The sequence below is a fragment of the Vicugna pacos genome, chromosome 7 (assembly GCF_048564905.1).
Source record: "Vicugna pacos chromosome 7, VicPac4, whole genome shotgun sequence".
Taxonomy (NCBI): Eukaryota; Metazoa; Chordata; class Mammalia; order Artiodactyla; family Camelidae; genus Vicugna; species Vicugna pacos.
Window position 1 is genome coordinate 51,290,995 of NC_132993.1, and position 12,479 is coordinate 51,303,473.

At 34.1% G+C, this 12,479-nt stretch overlaps 1 protein-coding gene across 1 annotated transcript in view; it reads left to right on the top strand.

Annotated features, from left to right (window-relative positions):
• Nucleotides 1-12,479, top strand: part of ANKMY2 (ankyrin repeat and MYND domain containing 2) — a 32,862-nt gene that overhangs the window by 3,186 nt on the left and 17,197 nt on the right. The window contains exons 2-4 of the mRNA XM_006211731.4: nt 3,861-3,925; nt 8,874-9,012; nt 10,691-10,789. Of these exons, the coding sequence (XP_006211793.1) occupies nt 3,861-3,925; nt 8,874-9,012; nt 10,691-10,789 (303 nt within the window). The remainder of the gene's footprint in view (nt 1-3,860; nt 3,926-8,873; nt 9,013-10,690; nt 10,790-12,479) is intronic.

Here is a 12,479-nt window from a genome sequence, read left to right on the forward strand (position 1 = left end):
CATTTAAATCACAGTCAATGACAGCATTCATTTGACAACATTTCAGAAGAGAGATGTAATCACTGAAGCACTTTTAACTGGCTTATATTACTTGCAGATCTATACCCTTTAAGTCCTGATATCTTTTTCATTAAACACTGAGGAAGCACTATTTTTAAATAAACTAAACCTTCTTTAAGGATATAAACCAGAAGGTCCTTCATTACTTATCTTATTTAATACTTGAAATCACTGAGATCACTGTTGCTGACTTAACAGGAAAGTAATGTACTTACTGGTTTGCTTTTTTTTTCATTACTTGTGTAAAAGGAGCTGCAAAACAGGCTTGGACAGTAAGGTTTATTCTACAATTTTATTGGAATAAAATTAAAGTCTGATAAGTGATGCATATTTAAAGTGTACACCTTAAAAATATCAGTTGTGACATAAGTATACATCCATAAAACCATCACTACAATCCGGATGTTAAATAGTTCACCCTCAAAAGGTTCTTCATGTCCATTTGTAATCTGTCACTCCCTCCACTCCTGTCTCCAGGCACCCACTGATAGGTTTCTGTCACCATTGATTCGATTTCTCTGTTCTAGAATTCTATATAAATGAAATTATACAGTAAATATTCCTTTTGTGGGGGGCATGACTTCTTTCACTCAGCATCATGATTCTGAAGTTCATCCATACTGTACCAGTAGTTTGTTTCTTATTTTCTTCTTTTATTTCTTATGTCTGGGTATACCGCTATTTGCTTATCTGGTTACACTGATGGGCATTTAAGTTGTTTACAATTTTGGACTACTAAAAGGTCCTGTTCTGTAGATGATAATGTTCTTTCTAACATCTTTGGCATGTAGAAAGATTCAGGTCTGCTTATAATCAATTACAGCATTGAGTTCAAGGAAAAATTTAACTCCAAAAATGTAGTTACCAATAACTATATGACTGGGCAGGTTTTGCAACTTCTATGGGCTTCATTGTTGTCATTTACAAAGCAACAGCTCTCTTAGATACTCTAATTTTTATGCAGCGATTCATAATCTAATTTAAAGCCATCTTGTTACAAAGTCTAAAAATAGATACGAGAATTTTAGAAACTTTACACTTAAACAGACTCACTATTTCAAAATACATGTTGTAATTAAAAGTCTCCACTTTTAAAATACATTTATAACTGTATTTATGATTAAATCTGTAGCCATATATTATTTTAAAATTCAGACACTTGGATAATTTTATATAGGGTATCACTTATCCATAAACATTACAGCAACTAATAAGCCAGATAGTTTTTAAAATACTTAGATATAAAGTCCTTAAAACACCCTATGTTGGGAAATCCCACTAAATTACTGAAACCCATAGATACCCAAATTTCATGACTATCTGATGAATTACTGGAAACAGAATGGTCATGTTTGCTTGTTTATCCCATTTTGTTTCTTTTGGCTACATTTCCTTGTCTTTAATAGAGACCAATGGTCCCAGTTATGAATCCATGAGTAACAGGATCATCTAATATGCACTGAGGTGGTAATCTGTGCCTGGCACCAGGACAAGCCCTTAGTACCAAGAAGCCTATAGGATGGATGTTATTATAATCTGCTTCATAGATAAGAAAACTGAGGGTTTTATAGCACTTACTCAATTTTATAGTGGTTCTGAAAGGGGCTATGGTGTGGTAAAAGAAGGGACAGTAACAATGAGAATATCACTCTTAACATCATCTCTTCTTTGCTAAAATGCTGGTCCATTCGCATAAGTCATCAGGGCCACGCTAATGAGGCAAGCTGGTTATTTTCTTCTCTGGTTGAGCAACTTGGAGAAATTCTCACAAGGGAGACATATCACTAAATGTTATTTTCATCAATTGTAGTTCTATTAATTTTTGCCTTCAGTGAAGATAAATATTGGCTCACTACTGCATCCCTTCACTCATCTTAAGAGTTTGTTAAATCAGATTTAACACATTTCTTCCCTAGAGTAAAGCAATTAATCTTTTAAGTTTAATTGCAAAACATCGTTTGAAAGTCTACTATGCATAGTAAGGAATGACAAAAAATAAAAATCCCTCTGTGTGAGCCTGTGTTTCACATTTCCATGCTATTCTAGACCTTCCGTAGTTTCCTACTAATATCACTAAATTAGGAACACCCAATTAGAAATCATTGCAAGCTTTTCCTCCTGGGGTATGTTGCTCATCTATTTTCCAGAATCTGTTTTCTTTCTCTAGAAGCCCAAACTATTTCAAAAAAATTTTCTTATCCTGGTCCCTGCATTTCAGAAGACTCACTGGTAGTTTGTAGTATGTGAGTGAATGCCTCACCTTTTTTTTTTAACTGCCCCCTGACTAGACAGATTTAACATATATTGTTAGCCATCAGGCTAAGCATTTTGTAGAATTATTGGCTTATTCTCTAATGTGAGCCAAATGTTTACGATTGTAATCCCCCTCCTTCCGCTAACATGTTGTAGGCTCTGGCATGATCACAGTCCCTACGAAAGTAACTTCAGTTATTCCTCAGTAAATAAAGGGATTCCACTGAAGTATCTTTCTCAAGGGAAACTGGGGTGCAGGAGTTTGTTCTGCTGTAATTCCTTTCTAAAGATTTTGAGAGTCTTTAATGAGAAGCCCCAGGAATGGATGTGCTTCTGAGTAGAACTTGTCTGCATGCTTGAAGGCTTTCCCCTCTCATTCTGTAGCCATTCAGCCAGTGATACCATCTGCCCTCAGATGAAGTACGGAATCAGGCAAATGGACTATTTTCAAAATAGCTGCTGTCATAATCCAGGGGCTGGTAGGTCACTCAGTTGACATTTCCCCAGCTGAGCTATTTCTCCTTTAGTCTAGGAGGCATTCTTTTGTCTCTCCCACTCTGTTGGTGACGGGCACTCAGATGCCTAAGAAGCAGGTTGGGTAGAAAGCAGCAAGCTGCACTCGATTCTGCATTCCACCCTTAGCTCTGGAAGGTGAGCAGAGTTTAGCACCTTCTTGAACTGTAATTCTAAATTTAAAGAAAAGCAGTAACTCCTAGTTGGGGGATGCATCTGTTATTTGATATCCTTTAACGAGAAGAGGCTTATCTCATCCCTTCTCCCTAAGAACTTGGCAATTTCATTGTCCCCTTCCCTGTGAAACCAGAAATTATTTGGCAAAGTGTGTGGCTGGCTCTATGAATGATGATAATAGCTACATTCTCTCCGGCAACTACTTGCTTCTGTCAGTATTTCTTCCAGAAGGCTGGAAAACCTGATGGTTGTGGCCCAATTACAGAGACTGACCTGCAGGTTTACATCAGATGATTTCAGTATGAGAGCCTGAATACAAACCACAGGGCACTTTTTTTTTTTTATAGTTCTAGGCTTTAAAGATGTATTTACCTCAGCATTTCCAAACTGAGAATTCTATTATAAGCATGCCATCAATTCACAGGGCCTAGTGTTGACAAGGTATATAAATACTGACTGTATTTTTGAACTCCAGTTTTTACATTGATTGCAGTTTAAGCTTTAGATGGTGGGTTGGACTAGATGCCCTTTACGATTTGCTTCAGTATTAAGTCTTGTGCTTTGTGGTTATTGTATTACTGCCAAAGGAAAATGTGGCCAATTTAATATACTCTAAGGTCAGTGGAAGTAAAAGCAAGATGGAACTATTTCAGTCTCTGTGAATCTGTTCTTCTGGATAACTACTTTGTGGAATAAATAATATGTGATCACTGCCTTATATCTTAACAATCTAACCCAAATCATCTTAGCTTTACAGATAACCATTTAAAGTTTGTTTCCTTGATGTTAGATTTTTTTTTCTATTCTAGAGATAAATAACCTTACTTTGCATTTCCTTTCTTTCTTTTTTTCTTAAGGTACTGTCCAAGAAGCTGGGACACTATTAGCCAGCAAGAATGTTCATGTCAACTGCCTGGATGAGGTAAAATTTTAAATATTTGATCAAATGTTTTATTTCCTACAAGGATTGATAATATATAAAATCTAATAATAAGAATTGCTTTCTAGCATTTGTGCTCAAGTTATACTAATCTCTAAACCAAGTGTCAGCAGACAGGTTACAAAAGACAAATAAGCATGTAAAAACACATTTAATTTCATTAGTAGTCAAGTAAGTGACAGTTAAACCAAACTATATCATTTCTTATGAAGTGTGGGAAACATTGGACTTTTTATATGCTAGTGGGTTAGATGTAAATTGGCATCACATTCTGGAGAGAATTTTAGAATATTTGTCGTTTTTTTTAAGTGGGCATACCTTTGATACGGCAATTCTACTTCTAGGGAAGGATAACTGAACCTAAACTCAACTTTCTAGATCAATTGTTATCCAAAATAACTTTCTGAGATGATGGTAATTTCTCTTCTGAGCTGTGCAGTGTGGCTACCACTAGCCATGTGTGGCTAGTATCTACCCATTATACAGGACAGTTCTAGTACTAGAAAGTTAGCAGTTTCTCATGCAGAAAAGGAGGTGTTGTTAACCCTTTACCTATATATGGGTAGCAAAATTAATATCAAATATAAAGTTTAAAGCAAAGAAAAAACAAGATGGAGACTCTTTCTTATAGATTAAATCAATAATCCACCAAGAACATACCAGCCTTAAGCCTTCATTAATAAGCTTATAAGCTTTGAGGTTCATAAATAAAAAGGTAGAATTCAAAGGAGAAATCTGTAAGACCACAATAGCACCTTTTAGAAACCAACAAATTAAGCTGAAAAAATATTTAGGGGACAGAAAATTTGGATAACCTACAGTGTAGGCACTGTATATAAGACAGAAAAAAAACAGTACATCTCCTTTATATGTGTAACATTGATAACACTTGGTCTGTGTATTATACTATTTTATACAGGAAATTTTTAGCTAGTTTTAAACAAGCTCACCAAATGCAACATAACACTGAAAATAAACCAAAAAATCCAAAAAATAAAACCTATAACCTGAATTTTTTTTTAATTCTATATTGTTCTTGAGTAAAAGAAAAAAACTGAAGTAAGAATTGCCTACTATTTACAACTGAAAACACAACATTTATCAAAAGCTACTGTTTATCAAAAGCTCTGTTATGTGGCCAAAGTGATATTCAGGAAATTTTGTAGCAGTTAATATTGTGCTTTCAATTTCTGTAATATTCTCAGGTTTCAACTCATGAAATTAGAAAAAAAGAATAAAGTATACTCAGAAGATATAAGAAATGAACTAAGAAAAATAAAATGGAAATAAACATTTTAAAAAGCCATCAAGCACAAGTAACAAAAGAAAAAATTAAAATTAAAACCTTTGATACTTCAAGGCAAACCATCCAGGAAGTAAAAAGATAACCCACAGAGTGGTTTTATAAATCATGTCTGGTAAGGGACTTGTAGCTAGAACATATTAAGAACTCCTACAACTCAATAGTAAAAAAAGACAAATAATCCTATTAAAAATGGGCAAAGAATCTGAATAGACATTGCTCCAAGGATGAGATACAAGTGACTAATATGCATGTGAAAAAAATGCTCAAAATTAGCTGCCAGGGAAATGCAGATCAAAACCACAATTAAAAAAAAACTCACAATGAGATACCACTTTACACCTAGTAGGATGGCTGTAATAAAAAAGATAGATGATAACAAGCATTGGTGAGGATGTGGAGAAATTGGAACCCTCATACATCGCTGATGGAAATGTTAAATGGTGCAGCTGCTCTTTAAAACAGGTTGGCAGTCCCTCAAATGATTAAACTTAGAGCTACTATATGATTTAGCAATCCTAGGTATATACCTAAAAAACAAAAACCATGTATCAACACTAAAACTTAAACATGAATGTTTAGAGGCACATTATTCATAATAGCTAAAGGTAGAAACAACCCAAACATCCAACAACTGATAAGTGGATAAGCACAATGTGGTATATCCATGCAACAGAATATTATTCAGTCACAAAAAGGAATGGAGTCCTGGTGCATGCTTCAACATGGATGAATCTCAGAAACACTCTGCCAAGTGAAAGAAGCCAGTCACAAAAGACTAAATATTATATGATTCAATTTATAGGAGATGTCCAAAATGGGCAAGTTCATCATAGAGACCAAAAGTAGATTAGTAGTTTTTACGACTGGGCCAAGGAAAGGGATGGGGGATGAGAATGACTGCCAATAGGTATGGTGTCTCTTGGGTGGGACAAAAAGTCTAGAATTGATCGTGGTGCTAGTTGCACAACTCTGGAAATTACTACAAACTATTTAAGTGTTCACATTAAATGAGTGAATTGTATCTCAATAAAGCTGTTAAAAAAGAAAGAAAAAACAAAGTCACCAATTTAAGACCCAAAAAATAGACAAAATTTGGAAAGTATAAGCAAGAAAATATGTGTAAATACCAAGAAAGTAAGAGCATAACTGCAATTATAAAAGAAATTGTCATAACTTTTTTGTTTAAGCCAGTTCATTTGAAAACTCATATAAAAGCAGTGATTTTTGTAGAAAAATTTAAAGGAACACATCTATCACATATAGAAGTAGAAAAACTGGAATAATTAAGGAAGATTTGTGTAAATGTATTTAAATGCCAGCTACCTTCTAAAGCTACAAACCTGAGTAAGCTTTACAAAACCTTTGAGGACCATTTAATTCTCATTTTACACAGCTTGTACCATGAGTTCATAAAAAGATGGGAAGATGCCCAACTCATTTGATATAGTTAGCATAATGCTGATGCCAAAATAGGAAGAAGCAAACTATGGGTTCAGTGCACTTTGTAAATGCAGATGCAGAAACACTATGTAAAATATTAGCAACTTAATCTAGTAGTATATTAAAAGAATAGAAATACATAACCAAGTAAGGTTTCTGTAAGAATGATAGGATGATTCAGTTTAGGAAATCTTTCAATATAATTCTTTGTATTACAAAATAAAAGAGAAACAAATATGATCATCTCAATAGATACTATAATGCATTTGATAATTGTAACAACTACTGAGGGTAAAAACTCTTAACAGATTAGGATAGAACGGGTCCTGTCACTCGATAAAATAAGTTTGTAGACAGTAGGAGTATAGCTCAGGGGTAGAGTGTGTGCTTAGTATGCCCAAGGTTCTGGGTTCAATCCCCAGTACCTCCATTAAAATAATAATGAAATGTACAGAAGCCTTCCACAAGTATTGGCATCCAACATAATGTTAAAACATTAGACTCACTCCCATACTTAATGTTTAAAACTTCGAAGCACCAGGATCAAGACAAGGAGATTCCTGGAGATTCTGTGAGTGAGCTCCACACAGATTCTTGAACACAGTGCTCCCCTCCCCCAAAGGGTTTGACACTTGCTCTCCCTTTACTGGAGCATTCTTCCTCAAGTTATTTACATCCTTTGCTCCTTCCAGGGCTTTGTTCAAATGCTACCTGCTCAGAGGGACATTTCTTTGTACTTTTAAAATAATCTCCTCTTACCTTCTGGCATTTCCTCTCCCTGTTACTCGACGTTATTTCTCTACAGCACTTATTATCACCATCTGCCTTGTCATCCTACTAAAATTTAAGTGCTGGAGACTTAGACTGGAGGGGCATGGAATTTGTTCTCTGCTACCCACCGTGCATAGATCTGTGTCTGACATATCTTAGTCAATAAACACTTGCTGAATGAATGAATACTGTATGTAATGATACAGAATTGTAACTGAATAAACTGATATTGATAAGTTCTTTAAGAATTATAGGAAAGAAACTTTAATTATTTTTAGGGTCATCAATAAAGTTTTAAAAACTGCTAAAGTTTTCATCTCCTTATCATTTTCCCGTTACTGCTCTCAAGCAACTTTGACTACTTGTACTGAAACGCTTGTACAAAACACTGCAAAAACTTTGACCACTCCTCTTGTACAACCACCTGAAAGGTCCCAACCTCCCTATAATTAATTCTCACATCAACAACCCTCTGATAATATTGATACCTTATGTTCATAATAATAATCTAGAATCATTGTGAACAATTCAAATTATGTTAGTATGCTAAGATTTGCTAAAGAAGAGATTATATGCGTTAGAAACGTTTTTATCCAAAACAACTTTGAAATTCCAGTACTTAGAGAGTTTATCTTGGGTTCTGAGAAGCTTTACTTGCAGGGAATTTCTAACTTAGGTAGTCAACATATAAGGTTGGATGTTTCATTGAATATGGACAAAACGTATGGAGACTAAATAGTGTAGCCTGATGTAAATATTACTGTTTTTCTATGACCAAATCATATATATGATCAAAATATAAAATGATTTGGGGGAATCATTGTTTGAAAAATGAGAACATTTTAGTATACATTTCCCATATCTTATTTTTCTCATTGCTGATAATTCATGGAAATTTCAGTTCAATTAGATATGATTGAATTCAGTTAATAGCTTCATAATATTCCATGTTATAGATATACTATACTTCATTCAACTTTCCCCTTGATAAGCATTCTATTGGTTTTAAGGTTTTTCCTTAGTTTTTGTTTGTTTGTTTGTTTGTTGTAATGCTTTTCTGTCTGCTTGTTCATTTGTCTCCCCAGGAGCTAAGTATGTGTAGTAGAGATGAGAGTCCTGGTAAATTTGAGTTTTGGTCCTTTCCCTGGCCATTATACTAGTCATGTGAGGTCAGGCAATTCTTCTCTGAATCTGTTTGCTAATCTGTAGAAAACCTCAGGTAATAAAACCATATTTTTTCCTCAGCAGTTTATGAAAGATCTAAGTGGGGAAGTGATTATGAAAATACAGATTATAATGATGATTTTAGTAATTCATGTTTATTTTATGTTTTAATTTAATTGCAGGAATTGTTCATACATGGGGAAAGGTAAATAAGTAAAATTAATACTTTTTTCCTCCTTTTTATTAAAGAATGGGATGACTCCTCTAATGCATGCTGCTTATAAAGGGAAACTTGATATGTGCAAATTACTTTTACGACATGGAGCTGATGTAAATTGTCATCAACATGAACATGGATACACAGCCCTCATGTTCGCCGCACTTTCTGGTGAAGTTTTAATACTTATTCTAATATATTAATGTTAGTCACCTATGCAAATGTGTTATAAGTATATGTATATTTTAAAATAAATCCATTTTTGTTATGGTAATTTTAAAATCACATCTTATAGGAAGAACTAATGGGAATTAGTTTTGAAAAGCTGTGGTGTGTGAAATGTTACATAATTGGTGATGTTTCCTTGGTTTTTTAAATTACTTGATTCTTTGATTGACAATATATTTTGGGTAGAGTCGTGGAGCTGGATCTATTCTTCTAAGTTAGTTCCTTTGATGTTCTGTATTTTTATATTTTGAAGTAATATGAAAACTTTTCTGTTCCCTTGAGAAAATAGCTGCTTGGATAGAGTTATTTGTGTCACTGACATTTATGTACTAAATATGATGATCCATTTTGAAACTTACTGTGATTCATGTTGCTTATAATTTGCTAAAGAAAGACAATTGGGAAATATCACCTAAAATTAAGTTGAATTATCTATACTTGTTGCAGTTTTTTAAGAAAACAAAGATGTAGTATTAAGCTTTAAGAGCAGTGATCTCTATTTTTATAATCCTGGAACAGGAGAGCATTTCTAAGTGTAATAGAAAATATAGAATTCAAAAAGGACAGTATTGCCTGATTTGATTACATAAAATCTTAACATTTGCATATGTAGAAAATAGAGTTACAGTACAAATAAAAACTAAGGAAATTAGTTACTGCATAACTTAAAGGGTCATATCATTATATATGAAGAGGTCTATTAGAAAACAAATACTACAGTAGAAAATTGGACAGAAAATTGAACAGAGAATGAAAGAAATACAACTGGCTAATAAACTTAAGACACTTTCACCAGTAATCAAAGGATTGCAAACTAGAACAGCAAATGATAATTTTTTGCTTATTGTATTGAAAAAAGTTAAGAAGTCACGGTGCCCAGCATTACCATAGGGATTTTTTCACACTGTTTCATAGAGTGCACATGGGGCAATCAGCCCCACCTTGCTGGAAGGCAACCTGGAAAAATGCATTTAAAATATGCATTATCTTTGATCCTACAGTGTTTTCCAGGAACTGTTCCTAAGGAAATCATAGTTCAAACTTGCAAAAATTAATGGAAAATGCTACTCACTGAGTATAGCTTATAACAGCAAGCTATCTGTAACGACTCCTTTAGTGAAAGAGTGCATGTAGAAGATCTATAGATGTTTAGGTAGGAGAAAGTGCAGAAAGATGGACCCCCAACTGTCAGTAGTTACTGCAGGGCCTGTAGGTGTGAGGGATGGGATGAGTTGGTAGGTATTAAGTGGGGATTTTTATTCATTTTATCTTTTTTTGTCTTTGCTTTTGACTTTTTTTTTTTTTTTTGGTTTGTTCTTACTTGCTACTAAGTGTTACATAGGAAAAACATATTCTGTCTTGTTAAAAAAAAAAAGTGATACTCAATTCCATACCACTTTTGTTTTACTTGATGTGTTTTGTAGAAACTAAGGTTAATTTCTATGTGGGTTCTATGGCCTTTTACTTTTTACTGTAGTTATGAATTGTATTTTGGAAAAAATGAAATTATCCACAAAATGGACGCCTAAAACTAAGTGAAAAGAAGTGTACAGATCACTTAAAAGGGGGTATTTGAATTGTGGATGCCTTAATTTTAACAAATGTTTCTTTTTAACTCTAGGTAATAAGGACATTACGTGGGTGATGTTGGAAGCTGGTGCTGAGACAGATGTTGTCAACTCTGTGGGAAGAACAGCAGCTCAGATGGCAGCCTTTGTGGGTGAGTTTTATGGCAGTTTTATAGTAGGTTATACCCAAAATTTCCCTCATGGAAAAAAATTGCACTCAGAGTGCAAATGCTGTCCTGTTTATTTTTTTTAAGGCAAATGTTTACAATTTTGTCTAACTTAATGAAACACCTAATGCCACTTTGGAGAAAATGAAGAAGCTAGTTTGAATCTCCACTCTGAGATTCAAGGAGAGTGGTGAGGCCATTTTTATTGCAGTCAAATGCTTGAATGAGAGTATTTCTCTAAGGAAATAGTTTAACCTGATGTTTAAGAACAAGAACTGTGGAGTGAGCAATTCTGGGTTGAAATTCTGGCTGTGCCACTTAATAGCAAGCTACTTACTGATTCTGACCTTCAGTTTCCTCATTATAAAATGGTTACATGGTTATTGAAAAGATTAAATGAAATGATAGCCCTAAAGAGCTTTACATGTAGCTCTCAGTAAATGCTATCAGTTATTCTGTTAATAATAATTATAACAATATAGGCAATGGAATATTACTCATCCATAAAAAAGAAATAATGCCATTTGCAGCAACATAGATGGACCTAGAGATTATCATACTACATGAACTAAGTCAGACAAAGACAAATGTCATGTGATATCACATATATGTGGAATCTAAAAAAAAAAGATCCAAGTGAACTTATTTACAAAACAGAAATAGAAGCACAGACACAGAAAACAAACTTCTGGTTACCAAGTGGGAAGAGGGGGAGGGATAAATTTGGAATTTAAGATTAACAGATACACACTACTATATATAAAGTAGATAAACAACAAGGACCTACTGTATGGCACAGGGAACTATATTCAATATCTTGTAATAACCTATAATGCAAAAGAATCTGAAAAAGAATACATATTTTATATATATGTATATAAACTGAATCACTTTGCTGTACACGTCAAACATTATAAATCAACTATATTTCAATTTTAAAAAATGAATAAAAAATAATTACAACGATTAGAAGGAGCATTAATGATAGTACAATATACAGCTGCTTCTTTATCATCCTAATCAACCACAAACATTTATTCTGTGTGCCCAGTATTTCTTTGTGTGTTAATCCTGTTACTTGGTATAATACAGGGGGTTTAGAAGACAGTGGGAATGAGTACTTGGCATTTGGTATGTTGGCCCCCCTGAGTTGGCAGTTAGGAGAGCCCATTGATAGAAAAGCAAAGATAGATGTATCTGATTTATTGGGAATGTGGTGAGTGGCTTTGTGGGGCCTAACAATTCATTAAACAAATACTAACGAGCATCACTCTAGGTACTGTGGTGAGCAAGACAGAGGGTGTTCATGCATCCGTGGCACTAAGAGGCTAACAGCAATGACAGTTCCATAGAAAGACATCAAAGAGAGGGGTCTTCTCCCATTCTAAGGGAATTTAGAAAGAGAGAAATTACATTTAAGGTGAGATACAGTAGGAATTAGTCCGATATGGGGGATGTTAACCACATGGTGTTAAATTTGATTACTTAAAACTAATAGTGGGTACTGTTGATTAAGTCAGACAGTCACTAAGTCACTGTGACAGCTCCGTGAGAGCAAATATTCTTGTTTTATTTCAACTCAGTTTCAGAAAAGATATGCGAAAAGTATGGCCTTCTTGTGCAAACGCCAGAGAAATATTTATCTTCTATAGTTAGGGGCTCCCTCGTTGCCATC